Source organism: Macadamia integrifolia, chromosome 6, assembly GCF_013358625.1.
Source record: "Macadamia integrifolia cultivar HAES 741 chromosome 6, SCU_Mint_v3, whole genome shotgun sequence".
Classification (NCBI taxonomy): Eukaryota; Viridiplantae; Streptophyta; class Magnoliopsida; order Proteales; family Proteaceae; genus Macadamia; species Macadamia integrifolia.
This window is the reverse complement of record NC_056562.1, coordinates 22,222,659-22,245,499: the sequence shown is the minus strand read 5'-3', so window position 1 is coordinate 22,245,499 and position 22,841 is coordinate 22,222,659. Positions and strand designations below refer to the sequence as shown.

Sequence of the window (22,841 nt, the reverse complement as noted above, 5' to 3'; positions counted from 1 at the left end):
ATCATTTTTTTTTTTTTTTTTCTAATGATAAGATATCTAATAAAACCGTGGCTAGAATTGAGATAACACTCAAAGAGAGAATAATTAAGAAAATTGGAGAAAGCATTTTCTTTGTTTGAGGCCTCTAAACAAATTGAAGAAACTAATAAAGGTGTTTCAAAAATGCATATTGATGCGGTAAATTCTGACCGGAGGTAGAATCTCCAAGCGGCCTTGAAGCAGACCAAGGACCCGTCGTGCTCTCGCTGCAAAGATGAACAAGTCAGCAAAGGGGCATCGAGCTAGCCGGTGCGATAACCCTCTAATGACAAAATCAGGGTCAAAATTAAGCAGCAGGTATGTGTTCGTTTCCAAGTTTTTGATCCCCTTCTTCAAGGGCTTACCTCATGTATTTATAAGGCCTGAGTTCCTTGGCTTCCCCTGTGTCCCACTCCTTCAAGTTCTCACGAACTTGCACATGAGTGAGGGAATATTTCAGATATTTCACACTTTTAGTGCGTCGAAAAGCACTAGGAGTCTGAACGACGAAACGTACATAATGTTTGGGGAGAGTGCTCTTACTGGTAACTCCACTTTCTTCAAAGTTCCATCTTTATCCATGCCTTGGGTGGATAATTCTGCCAACCGTAATGACATGGTATACAGTCAGCTATGAATCTGTGATGTCGTGGCATTGACTAAGCCCGAGACTTTCCGTGAACCAAGGAAGGAGTCTGCCTAGGTGGCAGAGGTGGATGCCTACGAAGAGATGATGAAGAGGCTTGTTCCTGGGAACCGAGGTGAGAGCTCGGCGTGACCCAACATGACCAAGACAAGGCGAGGGCTAGTCTGCGATGAGCCAAGGTGAGAGCTTTGCATGGCTGAGACGAGGCGAGGGCTCATTTGCGATGGGCAGAGGTGAGAGCTCATCCACAAAGTGTCGAGGCTAGGGCTCGGCATGACTATCTTGCTGCGTGCTGAACAGTTGGCCGAATATGGCACATCATATATGATCGAGTAAATAGCTATAGGAACAAACATATTGGATCGAATTAGAAAATGGAATAATATGTACAAATCATACATTCACCTCCACTTTGTCAAAAGTCTAAGAAACAAATCGATACTTTCTACTCGAGCTCATGTTTCCATTTTACAACCCAGTAAAGTGGGAGTCATTCTCAACAGTCTACAACTCCACCCAATGGCGACTTTGTCATTAAAATAATGCTTAAGTGGGATTATTACAATTGACAAGAGGGAGGTTGTAAAGTGTCAAAACCAGTTAAAGGGTAGTTAATTCCTTCCACGACTTCCTTGGTTATAAAATAGACTTAGGGCCCGTTTGGTATCGTTCTAAAAAAACGTTTCTGGAGTTTTTTCGTTCTATTGGAACGAAAAAACGGAATCTTCTGTTTGGTGCACTTATGGTCCGTTTCTGTTTTTTTGGAACAAAAAGTGAAAAAAAAACTGAAAAAAACGAGATTTGACGGAACTCCAAAATGGAGTTCCGTCTTCCCAGTTTCGTTCCATTTTACAAAAAAAAAAAAAAAAAAAAAATTCCCGATAAAAATCTGAAATTTTAAAACACCATTTTTTCGTTTAAAAACTGCGTTTTGATACAGAAACTGAAATTTTCGTTTTTGAAACGAAACGGCGTTTCTGGAACAGAAACGATACCAAACAGGCCCTTACATTTTTTTTTTTATAATTAATTTTTTTTAATGATGTATACACTTAGCTTGGTGTACGTAATAGAATCTTACACACAAGCACGCTACCAATGGTTGAATGAAGGGGAATTATTCTCAATCGTTTCTTTATTTCATTGTTGTAGCCTTCGTCTTTAGACAGCTGTTGAGGCTTTTGTTTTGTTCTCTTTTTTTTGACTTTTTTTACTTCAATATAATTTCATTCAAAAATAAATAAAAATCAATCATTCAATTATCTACAATCACGCGATTGCAACCCATGGCAATGCATCTTCCCCCTCTCACTGTTGCAAGTTTGCAACCCATCACCCAGTGTCACTACACCCTTGTGTCTAGGGATCGTTCAAATCTATTCAAGTGATCCCTCAAACCCTAATTGCCATACATCTACTTGTTCAGGGCTTCAAATGGGCAAGGTGGGAGTGTAGACCTTTTTGTATTTCTAAAGTGAGAGAGAGAGAGAGAGAGAGAGAGAGAGAGACCGTGGTCCAAGAAGAAGAACTGAGGCAACCCTCCTCTGGCACTACAACCCACTGATGTGGCCATGGTGTCATTAATCTTAGTAGCAAATAGAGATCTTTAGACCAAATTTGTTTTAGGGTATCTGTGAGTTGGATCTCCTCCTCCTTTTGTGAACCTTCACAGACCACTCACAACCCATCACAATGATCCCCTGTTAACATTCTACCAAAGAGGAAAAAAAAAAAAGATCCCATGTTAGGTCCAACCAAATCCTCTCAAGCCGCTAGGCATCCCAGCACGCATGACGGTTGGGAGGACTTAGGGTGACTGGTTGGGTTCTTCCGGTCGTTAGATGTCACGTTGGGCATGTTGAAGAGGATCTAATTCCCTTCTCCATTATTGATTTTTTTTTTTTGGGTACAAACATTGTCATTGAATTCACGATAGCCAACAAGGTAGCTTGTTGAAGCAACTACCACCATGTCATGTCTTGAGTTTGACTCCTCCCCCTCCCCTCCTTATTCCCCCTCCTAAGTCGCCCTTCTTTCAATTGGGACACCGCCTTAATTGCCTATTAAGTTTGTTTCGAATTATTGACTCATTTTAGAGATTGACCCGTTTTAACATATTTTGGTGGCAAACTGAATGGGACACCCCCGCAGTATGGTTCGACTAGATTGATTGTGACCCAAAAGGTTGACCCATGACTTGGAGTATATAATGTACTATCGTCTTGTTGAGCAGGGTCATTGTAATCTGGGGAATTTTTCTAGCTAGGATTTTAAAATGGGTTTTCTCATTGATGCTTAGGTGTAATCTTTTTTCTGTATAGTGAAACATCTTTTTCTTCGTCCAAGGACATAGCACATGTATAAAAAAACCTCATTAAATCTTTGTGTTGTACGAATTTAATTTGTTTATTTTCTTATTTCTTGATATTTGTTATAACACTGCCTTGGAGCTGCCATCCTAATTGGCCTAAGATGGCCCAGGGCTGGGTTTAGTCGAGGGCGGCTTTAATTAGGGGCCAGGTTTGGGCCTAGTTGAGAATTGCGTAACAATTGGTAGTGGACTAGTGGGTGGTCTCGTGAGGCAGTCACTCAACTCGGCAGTCTTTTGTTATCGAAGCTTCACATCTGTCACGGCTCGGCGTCTCTCTCTCTGTCTCAGCAAAACCCTAAACCCTCCCCATTTTGCTTACCTATTGGCCATTGCCGAGCCAGCCCTCCTTCTGGCTCGTTCGTCGTCTCCATCGAGTAGATTTCAGATTCCTGCTGTGTCTGATCGACGAGAATGGAGCAAACCTTCATGCCATGTGCATAGATGTCGCTAACCCTCCTGCTCAACTGAAAATTAATAGTGTCATCCAGTTCGTGCTTCTGGCCGCCTCCGTTCTGGAATTGGTTTTTCAGATTATGCGATCAATGGTGGAAATTGATATGTGATGGTACATAGAATTCAAGGCGGCAAATAAAACTATATATACTCTCGCTACGTTGAGGTAATGGAATTAAAACAAAGAATTGTTCCTTCTGCACTTACGCCTGCTAATGCAGTTGAGAAAGTTGCTTCTCTCAATTTACTTCTCCTTCGTCTTCTACTCAAATGATTTTACCCCATCCATTGATTGAAAATTTCCCCTTTTCAGGTGTTGGAATTGTTTCCAGACTGTTAATGTTTAGTATCGAGAAACTTCACTGCTTGCTATTGGTGACCTTCAATTTTGTTTGGCTTTATAGCTTTGATGAACACGATTTAGAGATGGATTCTTTTATTTTCATTATCAACTTATAGGGGCCGATATATGTATGACTGCCATATCATTAATTTTGTTGCTTCTGCAACACTTCTGCAAGTCCAGGAGTGACAAACCTAATAACCCTTCAAGTGCAACCACATCCAGGAAGGATTTAAATTTTGAACCATTGCTACTGATACTTTTTCATGCTTGGAGCTTTAAAATACATGGGTTAGAGTTATTTTCTTTTATTGCCAGTTCTGAAGTAGGTCATTTTTTGGGGAATGCATTTTTTGTGATAGATCATAGATGTCCAAGGCTGATGCTGATATTTTGTGAACCACATCCACACATCCATTAACGCTTCCTCATATGAATTTTTTTTTTCTCTCAAAATAAAATGCTTCAGTTTGTGGGGTCTTTGGTTAGTTGTAGTTTTCTAATTGGAAATTGTTTGATGCATACACATGTGACAATGGAAATTGGATTATTGACTGAAAGGTTTTAACTTAATCTTCTTATTTATTCACCAGGCTTTGTGTATGAGGGTGTTTTGATAGAAAAAGATATGAGCTTTGATGAATAATGTGAGTACTATCATTCATATTTTGGTTCCTCAACGCTCAATCAGTATAGTCTTTTCAAGCTATTTCTTCATCAGGAGAAAATCACTGCATACAAAATTTGCCAAAGAAACAAGCAACAAAGCCTCTCAGGTGAATGGATGTGCTTCTGTGGATTTTTCAGCATCCTCTTGAGCAGCTGTTCATTTTTCTGCTTTCTTAGAATTTAGATTCAAGTTCTATTTGTCTACCTGCATGTGCTGACTTTTGCTTATACGCAGAATTATATCCCTTCAATCAGACTGGGGCTTGACCGACTCTGGCCGTTTTTCAGTGTTCTAAGCAAATACCCTACCAATTTCCGATCTGTGGTAACTCAGGCATCGCTAAAACGGGATGTGAGAGATGAATGCTTGAACCAAGTTCTTTCTTCTGCAGAAAGTGATCCTTTACCCAGTGCAGAGACCTGTGCTGTTTACTTAGAGAAGCTGTGCAGAGCAGGAAATCTAGCAGATGCTGCTAAACTGGTGCAGCAGCTACGTGCTAAACAGATCTTCCTGAGCCCAAACACATATAATCTTCTCTTGGTGACTGCAGGTGAATGGAAGGACTTTGGCCTTCTGTCTCAGGTATTCAAGGATTTATTAATGTCTGGAAAACCCATTAGCTGGGATACTTATTACAGTCTTGCTAAGACCTTTTCAAAAGCAACAGATACTGCTTTGCTGGTCAAATTTGTAAGTGAAGTTTCAGAACTGATATTTCCTAGAAGTGCTACTGTCATTAATAGGATTCTTGTTGCCTTTTCTGAATGCAAGGAGGTCGACAAAGCCATGCTTATATTTGATCATATGAAGAATCTGAAATGTAGGCCGGACTTGTTCACGTATAATACTGTTTTAGCAATCTTGGGTAGGGCAGGTCGTGTGGATGAAATGCTCCATACGGTTGCTTCCATGAAAGAGGCAAACATGGTACCTGATATCGTTTCTTACAACACCTTAATAAACAACCTGAGGAAGGTGGGAAGGTTGGATTTGTGCTTGGTTTTTTTCCGGGAAATGAGTGAGAGAGGAATTGAACCAGATTTGAGAACCTACACCGCATTGATCGACAGCTTTGGCCTGTCAGGGAACATTGAGGAAGCATTAAGACTCTTTGCTGACATGAAAAGGAAGCAGGTATCTCCTTCTGTCTATGTCTACGGATCACTGATTAGTAATTTAAAGAGAGTTGGGAAGTTGGACTTGGCTATGAGCTTATCAGAGGAAATGAACTCTTGTGCTTCAAATCTAGTTGGTCCTAAGGACTTCAAACGGAAGAGAAGGTAGTTCATTTTCAAGATTCTGGGTTCAAATTGATGGGTTGGTTTGGAAGACGTGATCTGCATGTAGTTTCTGCCACCTGATTTCAAGCTCTTGGTAACTTCTGTGTTCTGCAATGTATGTCGTTGAATAGCATTCAAGCAAATAATTGTACAATATAGAGATCATCAAACTCCTGCAAGGCTTAGAAACTCTGGATTGTATACGGGGTCAACCTCCTTTGATTATGATTCGGATTTGATTGAAATCAGCCAAGGATCCGATGGAATTGGTCAAAACCCTAGAAGAGGCATGGATTTCCAAAGATTTTTGGTTTTTGGAGTTTATGATTCAAAAGTCTTGTTGATATAGCTACAATAGGTAACTTACATTGATTTTCTGCAGAATTTATCAGTTTGGGTTTGGATCTTGAAAAAAGGAAAGGAAGGAAAGTAAAGGAAGAAACCCACAAATGTATGGAAAGCTTTGCCAAGTTATTGTATTAAATGGTCCTAATGTTGGGAATCTATGGTAGCATTCCGGTTCCGATTAACTGATTTTAGAATATTTTACGTGGTAGGACTATTTGAATAATTGAAGCCGGGCATCTGTGTACGATAAAGTACTCTACAACAGGACAACTGAATGACTGAAATACAAGACTGTTAATTGGTCCCATTTTCTTGGCCTTCAACTCATCTAGTTTGCATACTTCTGTCTCCATTGCAGCTTTGTCCAAAGGAAGGTACTGATCCACTCAGCCTCATAATCGTCATGTGAGCAGTGGTGGTTTATTCCTCAATCGCCACAGAGAGCCAAATATTATTATTATTATTATTTTTTTTTTTTTTATGTAGAAAATTCAGATCTGGAGTTTATATTTGTGCTTCAGTCCTAAAGGGGCGTGCTTCTTGGTCCACCAGTAAAGGTACAAAATGTTGTCACCTTGTGGTCAAACTGTCGAAACAGTCTTTTGACGTTCTTGGGATAAGGCTGCGTAGTTCTCTTTCTTTCCCCCGACCTTGCACATGCAAGAGCTTTGTACACTGAATATGCCCTATTTTTTATTATTTGTTCTTCAATCCTGATAATTGAGATGGAATCAATTCCATATAAAAAAATAAAATAAGGGAAGAACGATGTCGCGTGGCCCTTGCACCAGTCTGGGCCAACAGCAGCATAGGGGCATCCAAAGGGAGGGGGGATATTCATATTTCAAAGGAGGTAGGTAGGGGTGAAACAGTGCCGAGTTGGGCCGAGTTTCTTAAAACCCCAGCTCAACCCTAGGTCTCCAAATTCAACCTAAGCCCAACCCAACCCTGTCGGGTTGACCCTAGTTGGTCTTATATATTTTTTTTCTACAAAAGGTCACAAATGTTAAGCTTATTATACTTACCAAAAACGGGTGGAAGATGTTAAGACTATGGCCATCCCTTTTCTACACCTAATCCATTAATTTGGAGCAAGCAAAGTTGTCAATTTAGTTATAAGATAGACCTTTTAATCGCTTGGTATCACCACATCTCCTAGAAATTGGACAATCCAAAATTTGACCCAATTCTTCATGATTGCTGATGAGCACAATAATGTGTGAAATCTTAGGGATATAAGTGTACATTTTGCCCCACTTTGGATAGTACTACTTTTATTTTTCTTTTTCTTTTTTTTTAATTTTCAAGTCTACAAGAGAAAGTGCTTAAAGTGAATCAAGAACCGATCCAAGCTTGAACTAACTTGTCCAAAGGTGAGACCCACTCATTGGTACCACATCCTCTCTCCTACAAAATCCTGAAGATTATTTTCTCTCCTTGCCATCTCACAAGATCTTGAGATGCTATGCAAAGATTCCTTTCTGATTTAATCAAGATTGCAAAATATTGGTTAATATTGCAGGGAAGGAATATAATTTGTTAATTTTGGAAACAGATTCTCTCTTTCTTCATACAATATCTCAGAGAATGAGGATTTTTACTAAGATTTAATTTAATTTTATTTTCTTTCTTTTCTTAAAGAAGACTTGTAGAAGGAAGGAGGCAAGACCAGAGCCCTATAAAAGCCCCTTCCTCGCCCCTCATATATTTTATTATTCCTCTTAGTTTATTTTCTAGTTTATGCTTAGTTCTCTTCTCTCTCTCACTCTCTTTAGTTTTAGTTCTTCTTCCTTTTTGCTTTAATCACTTTTGTAATAGTTTTTTATGTCAATTAATGCAAGCACTCTTTTATTCTTATTCAGTCTTTTATGTTTATGATTTATGCAATTGAGTTGTAATTTTTAAAGTTATAGTTCTAGGCTTAGATCTAGGTGACAAGATCACGAGCCGTGGATCATTTTTTTTTTTTCAAGTTCAGTTTTTTTTTCAAGATTTGTATTCTCTAGTACTAGAAATTTCAGATTTGGTTTATTCCAAATCTGGTTTTTAGTACTGGTAGTATCTCAAATCACCAAAGCTTTCAAGTTCAAGCATTGATTCAAGTAAGTAGGCTCTTTCAGTAATCTTTTCTCCCCCCCTCTCATTCCCTCTTCTGACTACCCTTTCTTTCTTAATTTAGGATTTTAATTTCAGTCGTTACATTGTTGTTATCCCTTTCCTCCAAGATTCATGGTTAGTGTATGTGTTGGCTTTGCCCCTCATAGCCATAGAATCATCAATTTATTACTTTTATTTTAATTGTCTCCCTTTCCCTAAAACCAAGTAGAGTAACCCTTGTAAGAGTGACTCTCTGGTCAAGTAGGGAAGCTCATATTATGATGCATCCCTTTGGCTAAGTAGAGAAACTTACTTGTGAGTCTCTCTCTAGCTTTATCCCATTTCTTTTACTTTATTTTTATTTCAACATTTTTTTTCCTTTATTGTTTTTTTTATAATTGCGTTGGTTGTTTATTTTTAGCTATTTATTTATTTAATTTTAATTGCGTGGCTTACGTCTTTAAATTCTTAGATGACGAATGGTTAGGACGTTATTTTAGATACTTATGTTTAGGACGGTAGTTAGAATTAGATCACAACCATTAATAGGTTCATTTTCGCATTATTTAAAAAAAATAATAATAAAGTGGTTACTCTCCCTGTGTTCGACCCGTAGCTACACTGATCCGTACATTTGCGGTTACATTTAAAATCTCAAACAATTGCTACTATATCTAAGGTTCATATCAATATATGATAGGAGATACAAAGACAACCTCTGTAAAGAAAAGGGGAGAAATAATTTGGCCATTTGGTCGTCTTAACTCAATAGATAAAAGTATATGGCTTGTGCAAAACATGATGTGGGTTGAAGTCATACAGACAACTTGTTGAAGGCTTGTATAACACATGATGTGGGCCTATGGGAAGGAAAATACTATTACTAAACACAATAATAAATTAGTGTTAAAATCAGCCCAGGCTCGGCCTTGGTTGCCGGGCTGGGCCTAGGTCTCAACCCAGGCCCACCCAACCCTGATTAGTCGGGCTGGGCAAGGTTGATTCTCATCTTAAGGGTACAATGGGTTTAAACTCAGGGCGGATTAGAACCTGTTAGGACCAAACTTACACCCATAGGGTAAGAATGGAATACTCCACCATAAGGGTAAGAATGGAATACTCCACCCTAGGCATTGGTAGTTTTGGTGCTCTCAGTACTCGAATTACTGTCCTGTTTACTTTAATGGCTGGTTTAATCAAACATGTGAGGGCACGTTTCTGGGAAATTGGAAGGATCGAATAAATCTTCCTCTTCTGATAGGCCTTGACGCTCATCACTGAAGAGGTATTAAACATAATTAATTATATGGATCTGATCTCAACCTCCATTTTGCCTGGGGGAGAGCAGCCAAGCATATGCATATCAAATGAACATAGTTGCTGTAGGCCATCACATGAACCAGTCTAGGGTTAGCCCAGCCTTAGTTCAGACTTCAGAACACCTAGCCTAGCCCAAGGCAAACCCCATTCAGGTACCTATTACCCTTCATCGCCAAACAAATGGAATATTAAGCCTTCACAATGGGATATCTTATCACCTCCGATCATGGGACCATGGGGTGATGGGGCTATCCTTTTATGGTAGCTTCTCATCTACCAAAATTTCTTGCAGTTAATTGATAGGATAAACTGATAAAGTAAGGATGTCTTGTTCCAGTTAACAATCCAATTGCAGAATCTATCGATGATTTGATTCTAATCCAAGTCCTTTTGAGTTATTTTCCATCAGTTATATAAGCATCAATCTATTCCTGAGGCTTAGATTGCTCACAGCAGAAGAGTATGTTGTGCTTCTAAAGGATGTCCATGGCCTTGTTTTCTCCTCCTTCCAGTCGTTTCCCATCCCTCCCTGCTACTGTTTCAGCAAAACCTACTTTCAACCAAAAGCCTTATCTCTCTTTACCCTCCAGAAGAAGTCTGTTTTTGTTATCCAGAAAGGCAACTGATAATGTAGCAGGTGTGGTGGGTTCAGCTGCTGTTGTAGAGGAGAAAGGGGTGAAGAAGGAAGAAGCTGCTCCCACTGCTTCTGAGCAGGAGTTGAAGAAAGAGGAAAGATCTCTTGGGTCGAATGGGGCAGTCTCGTCGTCTGTGGTGGAGGCTGTGCCTAAATTTGAAGATCCGAAATGGGTCGGTGGGACTTGGGATTTGAAGCAGTTTGAGAAAGATGGGAAGACCAATTGGGATGCCATTATCGATGCGGGTGAGCTTCTCTTTTTTCTTCTTTTTCCTTAAATAATTTTGCTTTTGTATATAATTTCATTCTTCTGTGTGAACCCACTTGTTATCTCCCTCCCCTTCCTCTCCTTATTTGATATTTTGGCTGGTTAGAGAGTATTCTTTCTTCTGGGTTCATAAATTTCTGATCTTTACTACAGGTTTGCGGAAAATGGTTGTAATTATTCATTATTCAACATAATAAATTGCTTTATATTGGAATTGGTAGTTACTATTTCAAAATCCACCAAGAATACAAGGTTCCTTAAAATGTTTCTTGGATGGTGTTGATTGTTATAGGTATCAAAGTTAAATTTCTGCCTTTTTCTTTCTTTTTGTTCAAATAAATCAGTTTCTGTGGTACTGGATGTCCTAATTGAAAGAAGTAAAAGCTTACTATGGTTTACTTGATTGTTCTAAAAATTAAAACTGAATATTCATGTCACTGCATTTGGATTTCATAAAACTGAAGTACTCTTTTGCCTTCAGACCTCAATGACATATTTGATGGTTTGGGTCAGTGCTTCCTCAGAGATTAGAGGGCAATGACATTTTTCATCATGAATCATTTCAAGGATATTATGGTTGTTTTATGGATTTTGATCTTCTTTGGCCATCTAAATAAGGGTGCCTTCTCTGTAATTCTGAAATAGAGAAAGGACATTTTCATTTTCGTGACTTATGTTGAGTACTGGTTTATGATCCGTTATTCTAAACTCTGATTAGAGAAGTCTATCTGGAAATGCATTACTGCCTTGTATTTATCGCTGGAGTCATGCCTGAGAAAGAATTATTGAGAAATTAAATCATGTCGTGGCATCATGAAGAAATGCCACCCTTCATCTTTTTGTTTAAATGCATATTATCTTGCAAATCCATTCCAAGGAATCAAATGGAATCAGAAAATCTTGACTACTGGCTATGATTTTCATAGACTTGCTGGCTTTTGACAGACATTGATTTATTAAATAGGATCATAGGAGCTACCTGTTTATTGCATTTTTTTGCTAGGCCCAGTAGGATTATCTGTATGGTTGGGGATTGATCCTTTCTGTATGGCTTCATCCAGAAATGTTGCACACAAGAGTCGCACCATCAGTTGAAAGGCTGAAAGCAATTGAAACATCAACTGCTAGTAGGTTGACAGGGATCACCACATTAGTGTTCCCAAACCCTTTCTACACCTTTCTTTTTACCCATTTTTGGTTTGTTTCGTTTTCAATTAGATTGTGGCCATCCAACATGGATATAGCCCATTAAAAAACGTGCAAGAAGTGGGGGAAAAAAATATTTGGCATTACATATTAGATTGTGAATATTTTGAGGAAAATGTTGTTATCTCCCCTTTGTTGTGCTATTAGGTTATATGCACACTTATATTGTTAATGTTGTCAACATATATTTGGTATTTCTAAATCCATAAATTTGTTCTTGTTTCTTTTTTTCTTATTTCCCTTTATTTATATCAGTTTGAAGTTTAAATTCTTTCTGTGTCTAATACCATCAGTTCTTTTTCTTTGGCTTCTTATACACTGACTTTCATTTTTTTCTTCAGAGGTCAGGAGGAGGAAGTGGCTTCAAGATAACCCGGAATCATCAAGAAATGATGAGCCTGTTGTCTTTGACACTTCCATTATACCATGGTGGCCATGGATCAAGAGATTCCACCTTCCTGAAGCTGAACTGCTTAATGGTTTAGCCTTGTCTCTCCTTATGTATTTGAATTGGATACTACCATTGCTAGCAAAACCAACACACAGATATTTCTGTTTTACACAGGCCGTGCTGCGATGATCGGTTTCTTCATGGCTTATCTGGTTGATAGTTTAACTGGGGTAGGACTTGTTGATCAGATGAGCAACTTCTTCTGCAAAAGTCTCTTATTTGTGGCTGTAGTTGGGGTACTACTGATCAGAAAGAATGAAGACTTAGATAACCTAAAGATGCTTCTGGAAGAAACAACTTTCTATGACAAGCAGTGGCAAGCAACCTGGCAGGATGAGACTGTCAGTGGCTCTAAGAAGGATTAGTTGGCTTGCAGTCTTTCAGTGTGTCCTCCCAATTTCTCATTATCATTTTGTTTCGGGATAGTACCTCATTGTAGTTCTTTTGGCTTTTGTGTAGATGAAAATGAGGATTTGGCTCTAAGATAAGAATTTCTTTTCCCACTTTTTTTTTTTGTGTCTTATACTATTGCTTCATCTTCTCATGAGATATCAAATGTGGAAAAGCTGTTGCTCTCTAAATATGTCTTCAAACTTTTCTCATCCTTAGATACTTTTAAAAACAATTTTGGAGGATGGATGATGATAGGACTAGTTTGTTTTATCTGATTTCAAGATTTTCTGAGACTCGTGAGTCATCATATTCAGAATATGACTGGAGTTTTGGTGACAAATGAATTTTTTTTCATCCTTAGATACTTACAAAATGTTGTTTGACATACATATTATGGACACACTGGTTTGTTTGATTTTTTTTAGTGCTCCCTATCCAGTCATTACTTATTGCTCATATGGTTGTAACTTTACCTCAGTATTCACCTATATCAACTAATCCTTCTTGCAGCATACTCAGCTTTTGTGTCCGTGGTTGTTCTAAAGGTCAAGGTCAGTGTATATGTAAGCTAATCCAAAAAACACTGGGCATTTGCCATCAATAAATCTTTCATGTTTTTTGCAACTAAGGGAAGACTAGAGAGGATTGTATATTTATGTTCTGGTTCCTAGATGATTTCAATTTATTTCAGGTATGGTCACTCAGGCAAGTTAATTGAGTTTGAACAGTTCAGTTTTTATTACTCAAATGGGTTCTCTTGCAGACCTCTGGAGGATCCTATTTCTGACCATCCTATGCTTGTGCTACATGTATGGCATGGGCAAAATGCTTGTGCATTTCCTTTTGCTTGTACTCTTCCACTGAGAATCTTTGTTCTCGTAAACACCCAATATCCAAGTTTCCCCTTCATTTATCTCAGAACTTTTATATGCATAGTTTAGTCACCTTACTTGTATGTTAATACTATTACATGCTTTTGCAAGAAGCACCACAGAAACGAAAAAAATATCTGTTCCATTGAGAAGGGAAGATATGTTGTCTGAGATATGAATTGATTCCTTTGCTAGACCACAGACACAGAGGTTCTAATGTTGGAGACCTTCTGGTTTAAGGTTGAGAAAAGCTTTCTTGTGTTTAGTTGCAGTTTATACACTATTTACACTGTAACGCCCAACTGACCAATTGAGGTGGTTGCAATTTTTAGGGAGGCTACTGAGGCAGGAAGCACCATGGAAATATTATAATTGTTTCTGAATTGCTTGTAGTCACAGAGTATCTTGTTGCTGTGATTTATTTGTGTTGATCAGATCTCATAGAAAGTTTATTTATCCATCTCTTGCGGGAATGGATTAACAAGCTTATAATTCCATGACCAAATGTGACTAAAATCTTGTTGTACAAGGTTATTGAATCAAGCCATAGGCTGTTTTACTGTCATCACAATCCTTTGAGGTTAAACCAAGCAGATCATGTATACCAGTACCATACATGAGGACTGTCTAATGTACAGAACACCAGATATTGAAACTCAAGCTGGAGAAACATCTCTTGCTAATCCTTTTCATCTGAGACTGGAATTCTCTGGGCCTTTTCTTATCTGGGAGATTAGGCCAAAGTTTTTTTCTTCATCGTGGGTGAAATGAATCTAGCCATTGGGGTGTCATTATTCCTTCTGCCCCCACCCCACCCCAGTTGTATGAAGTCTGAAAATACCCTTGGCATTATTCCAGGGGTCCCATAAAACCGTCAGAACGATTAAGAGAATTTGTTCACCAAAGGTGAAGGAAAACTCAGTCCGCAAGAAGTGTTCTTGTATTGGTTTGCACTGTTTTCATTTTTTTCTTTCCATGTAGCTTGCAACTGCTTATGATTAAGGGTAGCTTCATCAACCAGCCTTTGAAAGTTGCCAAAATCTCATCTTTGCCTGGACAGAATGATTCTGTAAAGAGAAGAGAAGAAAAGAGAGAGGGATGTGTGATTGTGGAGCAAAAGTAGTCCCAATCAATGAAATTGGGGCTGCCCTCCTTCATTCATTAAATATAATAGCTATTACAAGTCCTACTAGGAATAGGAAGGAATAGGAAAGAACAAAATAGGTAACTAATACCAATTACTAACTTCTAACTGTACTCAGTCTTAATAGGACTAGGAAAACCCAAGAGAGGAATCTGTGACTTGCGCTAGACTCCTCCTTTCTTGTGATAGACTTCTAACAGATTCCAATTGCTGTGATGAGGAGACTTGCCTTGTAGATGAATTGCTTATACAACATGATGTGGCAAAAATTGATTGGGTGATCTTCCCTGCAGTTCCTGATGCTTCAATCGACCTACACAGAAGAGAAGATAGGGGAGAGTCAAGCTAACCCGATGGGGGACTCTCCGATGCCTAAGTTAGATTTTTTCATAGCAGATATTCAAGAGAGTTTTCAGTCAAATAAATGATCAATCCCTTCAATGGAGGTTTATCTTGGTATTTATAGGCTACTGATGGAGTGGAGAAGGGGGGAGGTCTGTGGAGAGTGCTATTGGGTGTGGAGTCCTGGAGAGGGGCAACTCTCTGATGCTGGGAATATTCTAGATCCTATGGTATACTAGGGGAATATTCCCCTCTTATCTCAGAAGTGCCAACTGTGGGAGGGATGGATGCCTCTGATGACGTGTAGTGGATATAGTCATGTCCTTGTGATCAGGGATTACGTTCCTTGAATGTAGGAGTGGACGAGAGCACGTTTTTGGGAACCTTGTTTGATGATGTCGGCCCGAGGTGGCAACACGTCCGGATGAGATGCCGAGGTGACAGCTCGGGCTGATGAGGGACCGAGGTGATAGCACGGCCCAATTACAACCCAACACTTCTAGCCAAATCAAAACATCCAACAAATATGCCATAAAGAATCACACCATTCCAGTTCAGCCTACAATTTGAGAAAATGAAGTAAATTCTTGAACATAACAGTGGAAAGTATTAATTTATTTTGGGGGCTCAGAGGTTCATGTTTGAATAGCAACTGAGCAACTCAGCCTCTGGATTATGGGATCTCTAGAGCACCCACCAGGGTATGATGGTGTGCTGCCTCTGGTTACAGTACAAGGAACTTTCTCTTTCTTGCTTCAGCATGCAGAACATAATAAAGTATAAATGAAGTAAAAGAAAATAAAACAATCATAATCTAATTATAACAAATGTGCTTAATAGAAATAATTGTATCTGGGACTTTGATTTATGATTAAAAATGGGTCCTTCAATTTTAGAGTAATTTAAGAAAAATCGTTACATCCATATATTGTATAGCTAGGGGAAAATGTTATGATAATCCTAGGCTAACACACCAAGTCCTGGGTTTCTTACAGGGCAAGTGAACTCAAGGGTGGCAACTCCCCCTTTAAAATAACCCCCCACACTAATGTGCTCACTCAATGGATCAAACTACTTTATACATCCTAAAAGGGAAGGGTTGGACATATTCCTAACCTGAACTCTGGATCATCTATAGTAGAAAATACATGGTTATAAATATCAAGAGAAGGAGAATTTTTTAACTCTGATATCTGTCAATTAATCTCGTTGGTTAAAAAATAGATAATTTGCTTCAAAAGTTTAAAGCAAGACCATATTTAAGTTAAGGGATAAAGAATTGAACAATTCTATACTACAGAATAAGGGATATAAAATGGTAGTAAAAAATTGTATAAAATTCGTGTTCACATCCATTTAGGAGAAGTCATATTGAAATTCGATTTTCAATAAATTATAGAGGAAATTACACTCCCCTCCCCTGACCTTTGGCTTAATATCAGGTTCCCCCACGTACTTTCATATATAGTAATAACCTCCCCTCTAGTTTGAAGATTCTATCAAACGTATCCTATCTGTTAGATATCCCTGTTAAGTGATGACATCATCACTGAAGTAGTTAAATTTCTACCCAAATTACTATGATGTCGCCCCGCGGAAATGCCCTGATGAAATGCTTCTTTTTGGATCTTAATCTCACTCTTACTCTGTTGAAATTGCCTCATCAGCCTCATCACAACTTCCATGTTGGGCGATGATGACAACGATGACGACAAATTCACCTACCCAATAAATGGCTGCCAGAGCTCACTACTTACCAAGTGTAGGAACGAGCTTTGACTCGCCCAAGTGCCAGAATTATTTCATATTCATTGAATCTGTTGAAGGGTAGCTCTATCCGCCCACTTGGTTACCTAACTGCGACGATTGTGTTTTATTTCCCAATCAGATTCATGTGCCGGAGACTGTAACAGGTGGCTTTGAAGCTTTACATTGGAATTACTGGTTGTTGAAAATCAAAATTTGGAGCCTTAGTTATAATCCAATAATTCATTTCAATGTTAAGCGTAGCAATATTGATTTAGTGTTTGGGCTTTCTGTACTGCAACACTTCAAAATCTTTTCTTCTTCAATAGTAGTGCAAATTCAAGAGGAGAGAGAGAATTCTTCAATACTGTACAAAGATAACGATGTTACAAGACATGAGTTATTTATTTCAACTGATAAGAAAGGCCAGATCATTGTCTTTCACATATGAAGCCAGCCAAACAGCGAAAAAGATCACGCCAAACAGAGGTTTTTCCAATTCCTTTTCTTCAAGATTGGGGAGTGAGAAAGAGGAACTAGCACTCATAAATTGCAGCACCACTGGATGGTTTGGAAGCAAAGAGGTACAGGCCAAGATCATTCTTATTGATTATCCCATTTTCGTCACCTTCTGGGGATTTTGTTGTAGGATGACAGAAAATATACTTGCAATACATCCCACATGGAGATCAAATAACATGCAACAACGAATACATAATCAGGTTTTAGGCATACCTTTATCCATGGCTAAAGAATAATAACTCCTCAAAGTCTTCTCGTATGCTTCTCGTACAACACGATCAATGTTGGTCTGGTCTACCCACTTTTCCTTTTGTTTTTGGATCATTAGCCTCACTTAATGGGTTAGTGATAACTATATATAGGGGTAAGGGTAGGGACTAACCCTGTAATAAAATTAAGGTTTCCTCCCCATTAAGGAAACAATACCTTAGGTCTACACATAGAAATAAATATTTCATACCATTAAGGTGTGCTAATAGAATCCAATATCTCCATAGAGATCACTTACCAATAATATTGGATTCTTTCTGCTTATTCCATCTGTAGTCAACACTACTAAACCGGTTTTAGAAACAAATCTTTGACTATGCTAGCCCACCTTATTTGAAATCTTATAATCTCCCACTTGGGCAGCATATGTCGCAAGTTTTAGATTTTAAAATTTATTTCAAATTACTCTCCGGTTTAGATAAACTAAATGTGGCCACAAACAAAATAGTGTCGAATGGAGTACACCTTAAACCAAATGACTTGGTTCGAATGAGAATTAAAAACACCCAACTGTATTGATCATCACATCTAAAGCGATATGAGACCAAACATGTCAAAGTGCTCATAACATCACCGACTTAGGCTGAATAGTATGAAAGTGTGGTATGAAAATAACATGCAATAGTGATCATCATGTCTATTTCCAAATTTGTCCTGGCTCGAAAAACAAATGAGCCCTATGAGATAGATACCGAATGTCTCATTAACTATAAGCGTCTCCCAAACGCTCAAGCTTCAATCAAAGAAGCTCATTGGGACTGGGTCCTGATGTCCCAAAACACTAGCACTAGACTTCAATCAAACGAGGCTTTGTTAGTGACTGAATGTGTGTGTATTAACTAGAACCATAGATATCGAATGAGGTAAATACACCACATATAACCTCAATTTTTTGTAGGAGGCAAATAAATAAGTGTATACACATAAACAAATGGCCATAATAAAAATACATATATATATATATATATATAAAATAAAACTGAAAGTCAAATGCGAACATATTGAGCAAAACTCCTACTAATAAAATGCATCAACATAACTAACAAGTCCCATATTAGTTATATGCTTTTGAAAGACTTTTGGAGTCAGTCCTTAGTAAGAGGATCTGCAATCATGTTTTTTGTAACAATCTGTTCCATTGTAATTTGTGACTCTTGAACTTTCTCTCTGACTAAAAAATACTTAATGTCAATGTGTTTAGAGCCTGAAGTACTTTTACTGTTATGAGAGAAACGAACAGCAGTGGAGTTGTCACATAATATCCTCAATGGTTTAGATATAGAGTCAATAATCTGTAGCCCTAAGATAAAATTCCTTAACCATAAAGCTTGAACAATGGCTTCATAACAAGCCACATACTCTACCTGCATAGTAGAAGATGCAGTGAGTGTCTGGTTGACACTCTTCCAAGATATAGCCCCACCTGCCATCACAAAAACATATCCAAAAATAGACTTGAGGTCATCTAGACATCCAGCAAAATCTGCGTCAGTGTAACCGACTACATCAAGTGAATCGGTTCTTCTATAAGTAAGCATAAAATCCTTAATGCCCTGTAAATATCTCATGACTTTTTTAGCAGCTACCCAATGTGCTTCGTCAGAGTTGCTCAAATATCTCCCAAGTACACTAATAACATTGACAATGTTAGGCCGTGTACAAACTTGAGCATACATCAAACTACCAACAGCAGATGCATAAGGTATGTTCTTTATCTGATTGTGCTCCAATTCTGTCTATGGACATTAAGACTTGTCAAATTTGTTCCCTTTTACAACTGGAGCCTTACTAAGAGAACATGCTAACATATTAAACCCTTTTAATACTCTCTCAATGTAACCTTTCTGAAACAAACCAAGAATGCCACAAGACCTATCACGATGAATCTCAATGCCCAAAACATAAGAGGCCTCACCAAGATCCTTCATATCAAAGTGACTTGATAATAATCGTTTTGTCTCATGCAAAATATCAACATTATTGCTAGCAAGAAGAATATCATCAACATAAAGCATAAGGAAAATGAATTTACTCCCACTGATCTTCAGATAAATTCACTGGTTCATAAGATTTTATTTGAAACCACAAGAAGTGACAGCTTTATCAAACTTAAGATACCACTGTCTAGATATTTGTTTCAAATCATAAATAGATTTCTTGAGTTTGCACACAATGTGCTCTGTATCAGCTTGCCTGAAGCTAAGGGGTTGTTGCATGTAAACATCCTATTCTAGATCTCCATTTAGAAAAGTTGTTTTGACATCCATCTGATGAAGTTCCAAATTAAAATGTGCTACTAAAGCCATGATGATTCTGAATAATCTTTTGTCGAGATTGGTGAGAATGTTTCCTTGTAATTTATGCCTTCTCTCTGGCTGAATCCTTTTTCTACAAGTATGGCCTTGTAACGCTCAATTTCACCTTTAGAGTTCCGTTTGGTCTTGAAAATCCATTTATAACCAATCAGTCTACATTCTTTTGGTAATACAATCAAATTCCAAACATCATTAACAGACATAGAATTCAATTCATCTTGCATGACAGCCATCCACATTGGTGAATTGGGATCATTAACAGCCTGGTCAAAACTGATTGGATCTGAATCCAAAGTAATATCAAATTTATGTTCTTATAAATAAACAACATAGTCATCAGATATGGCAGGCCAATGAGTTCTCTTTGATTTCCTTAAGGGAACATCAGCAGCAATATGGTCCTGAATCTCATCAACAACAGGAGGTGCATGCTCAGCCACTATAGGTTGCACAGGTTATTGAGTGGGGATATTCTCTTGTTCAATGTGAGGCTGTAATACAGTAGACGGCAGCGTCACAGGCATAGGTACAAGAACACGTTCCTCCTAAAAAACAAAGTTATGTGGTTGAACAAACTACAAATATCAGCAGCAATATGGTCCTGAATTTCATCATATATAGATACGTTCAAAAGCTAAGTGGATGCGTATATTTCAAACTGTATATTAGAATATTCATTTAGTCCCATTATAAAAATATAATTATATAATAGTTCTATGGGAGAGGGTTCCCTAAAAGGTAGTGTTGCCCAATGAAAGTGTACAAAGCAACATCAACAAGGATGAAATTTCCACCTTTTATGAGGGGTGGTCGCCTCACCTCTACGTTTGGCAATAAGGGTTATGTTGCCTTTTGAGGCTTTTCTTTTTTGGGAAAATTACATGGTTACCCACTTATGGGTTTGTGTTTACAAAATTACCCACATTGTCTTTCCTTCAACAAATATACATAAAAGGAGAATATGTATTACAAATTTAACCAAAACAATAACTACCGTACCATCCTCTCGTATCCTTAAGAGTTCGACAAATACTTTCCTCCGATATCGTCTCTAAAAAGCCTGATTGTCATCTTCACTAGTGAATTTAGCAGATGATCGGACAATAGATTTCCGAGAGAGGAAATGGGATTTCATTATTAATATGATTACAACCAATATTCTACCGAAATCGCCAGAAGAACTCACTGAAACCCCTTTTACCTCCTCCAACGATCACACCTCATCTGCTTTACCAACGACAATAAAAACTCCCTTTTGAGTAACCTTATCAGGACTGTCGGAATCGTAGCTGCCGCTGATATCCATCTCTCTCTCTTGACCTTCTTCTTTCCCTTCGCCCCATCTCTTTCTCACCTTAAATCTCCTGAATTCTTCTTCTTTGCTAAAATTAGCAGCCTCTACCATTTCGGAAGTGCCTTCATTACTGTCATATCAGTTGCTAACTTGTTCCTTGGAGTTATCCCTTTTGACATTACGTTGTTATTTACTTCGCCTAATGCTTCTGTGATTTCAAAAACACTCCCCAGCCACCCAATGTAGATGCAGGGCACATGGAGCCCCTCCCCTTTTGTTGTTTTGTAAATGCGTTATTTTCATTTCAATTGATCAATAAGTTGGTGACATTCTCATGAAAAATGTCTTTCAATGGGGTTCTCTTGAGATTCTATGAGCTGCACCAATGTTCATGACAACTTTCTAGCAACTCCACTAGGAAAATTATTGAAACTCAAAATTTAAAACTGAGAAGAAAATTGGAAGACAAATGAGGGAGGGGATGGTCTAATAAATGAGTCAGGGAGGATCATAAGGTCAGTTGAGTCGTACTCGGTGCAAGAAAAATGCTTGAGTATAGATTGAAACGCATAAATAGAATTGTCCGATCTATCTACTATGCTCACACCAGTGAAGATGACAGAAATCAGTCTTTTTAGAGCCGATTGGGGCAACGTATTTGCTGAACTCGTCGGGATAGGAGAGGATGGTATAGAAGTTCCTGTTTTGGTTAGATTTGTAATACCCATTCTTCTTTTGTGTAAATCTGTTGGAGGAAAGATATCGTGGGTAATTTTGTAAACACAAACCCATAAAGTGGTTAATCATGTAATTTTTCCCTCTTTTTTTCTTAATTTTATAAAAGGGAGAAGTTTGGGTATGTCGTCAGCTTTCCTAGAGTTAGCAGCTCAAACAATGGGAGGGCAAGGATGGGAGGGGCATAGGGACTTTTCTAAGGGGAGGAGGACAGACAGAGCTATGCAGTTGTTTTCCATTTTGATAAATAATATTTTATAATACTAAAATACCCTTATAAATTTATAGTATATTACAAATAATTAAACTATAAATTAAAAAAAATTGATTAAAATTGATTAATTAGGACATCTATATGGATTCAGTCCCTCACATTGTTGTCTTCTCTAGCTCTCTATTGTTAGTGTAGATAGGGAGATTGCAACGCCACTCTCTCTAGAGTATTAGACTCATGACTTAACCCTAAGGGGTTAGCGTAGTTGGCTTGGAGGGACATGGTACTTTACCTCTGGAAGCGAGGTCCCGTGATCAAACCTTTGTCGCTGCACCTAACTTCTTAGGGCCATCGCACGAGTGTTTCCATCTCAGATTGATCCGATCATGTGTAAGCGATATCACAGTGAAAGATCCGGACATCCTAGGTATATATATATATATATATATATGGTAAAAAAAAAGACTCATGACTTCACTCTACAATCTTCATTAGTGATATCAACGCATAGAAAAAATAGTTTTTGTGGGGGAGTGTGACCTTGGCGTCACAGAACATGGGGGCAAAATGACCATACCACCCCCATGAAAAGCAAATTATCGGCCCTATTAATGCTTTCTTGAGCTCTCCCATAATGCCCACACCACACTTTTCCTTTCCCCCAGAGAAAACACTCCCCCAAATAAATAATCAAAATTTTGTATTTGGAAATGTTTTTATGGGGCTAGTGTTTTTTATCCCAGAATGCCCCTACACCCAAACACGGATGCTTGAACCCATGAGGGGTACTGTGGTCTTTTGGCACACTATGTCTGGAAAAAACAGCCTCTACATTAAATGCGGTGGTACATCGACCATCTTGGGGCATGTGCCCAGATGCTCTCAACCA

At 38.3% G+C, this 22,841-nt stretch overlaps 2 protein-coding genes across 5 annotated transcripts; both read left to right on the top strand.

Moving 5' to 3' along the window:
• The first annotated feature begins 3,231 nt into the window (after window positions 1–3,231).
• Window positions 3,232–6,311, top strand: LOC122080824 (pentatricopeptide repeat-containing protein At1g11900-like). 4 transcript variants are annotated; one of them, XM_042647689.1, is made up of 4 exons: window positions 3,232–3,654; window positions 4,425–4,478; window positions 4,553–4,607; window positions 4,736–6,311. In XM_042647689.1, coding segments are annotated over exons 2-4 (1,107 nt in total). In that variant the 5' UTR covers window positions 3,232–3,654; window positions 4,425–4,476; the 3' UTR covers window positions 5,786–6,311. The 4 variants fall into 4 exon arrangements, with proteins under 4 accessions (XP_042503623.1, XP_042503622.1, XP_042503624.1 ...); XM_042647688.1 differs by having other exon boundaries at window positions 4,425–4,607; window positions 4,736–5,191; window positions 5,273–6,311; XM_042647690.1 differs by having other exon boundaries at window positions 3,233–3,654; window positions 4,425–4,607; window positions 4,736–5,083; window positions 5,273–6,311.
• Window positions 6,312–9,883: 3,572 nt separating this feature from the next.
• LOC122080786 (light-harvesting complex-like protein 3 isotype 1, chloroplastic) lies at window positions 9,884–12,608 on the top strand. Its single transcript, XM_042647636.1, has 3 exons — window positions 9,884–10,426; window positions 11,996–12,133; window positions 12,220–12,608. The coding sequence occupies exons 1-3, from the start codon at window positions 10,027–10,029 to the stop codon at window positions 12,468–12,470; spliced, it is 789 nt and encodes a 262-aa protein (XP_042503570.1). The 5' UTR covers window positions 9,884–10,026; the 3' UTR covers window positions 12,471–12,608.
• The last annotated feature ends 10,233 nt before the right edge of the window (window positions 12,609–22,841 follow it).

Bases quoted from the DNA above. Each gene is read 5' to 3' on its own strand.
- LOC122080786 (XM_042647636.1), top strand. From the start codon at position 10,027: ATGTCCATGGCCTTGTTTTCTCCTCCTTCCAGTCGTTTCCCATCCCTC. The intron at 10,427-11,995 runs GTGAGCTTCTCT...TTTTTTCTTCAG, and splicing joins GGATGCCATTATCGATGCGG to AGGTCAGGAGGAGGAAGTGG. The intron at 12,134-12,219 runs GTTTAGCCTTGT...TGTTTTACACAG, and splicing joins TGAAGCTGAACTGCTTAATG to GCCGTGCTGCGATGATCGGT.
- LOC122080824 (XM_042647687.1), top strand. From the start codon at position 4,470: ATGAATAATGTGAGTACTATCATTCATATTTTGGTTCCTCAACGCTCA. The intron at 4,608-4,735 runs GTGAATGGATGT...GCTTATACGCAG, and splicing joins CAAGCAACAAAGCCTCTCAG to AATTATATCCCTTCAATCAG.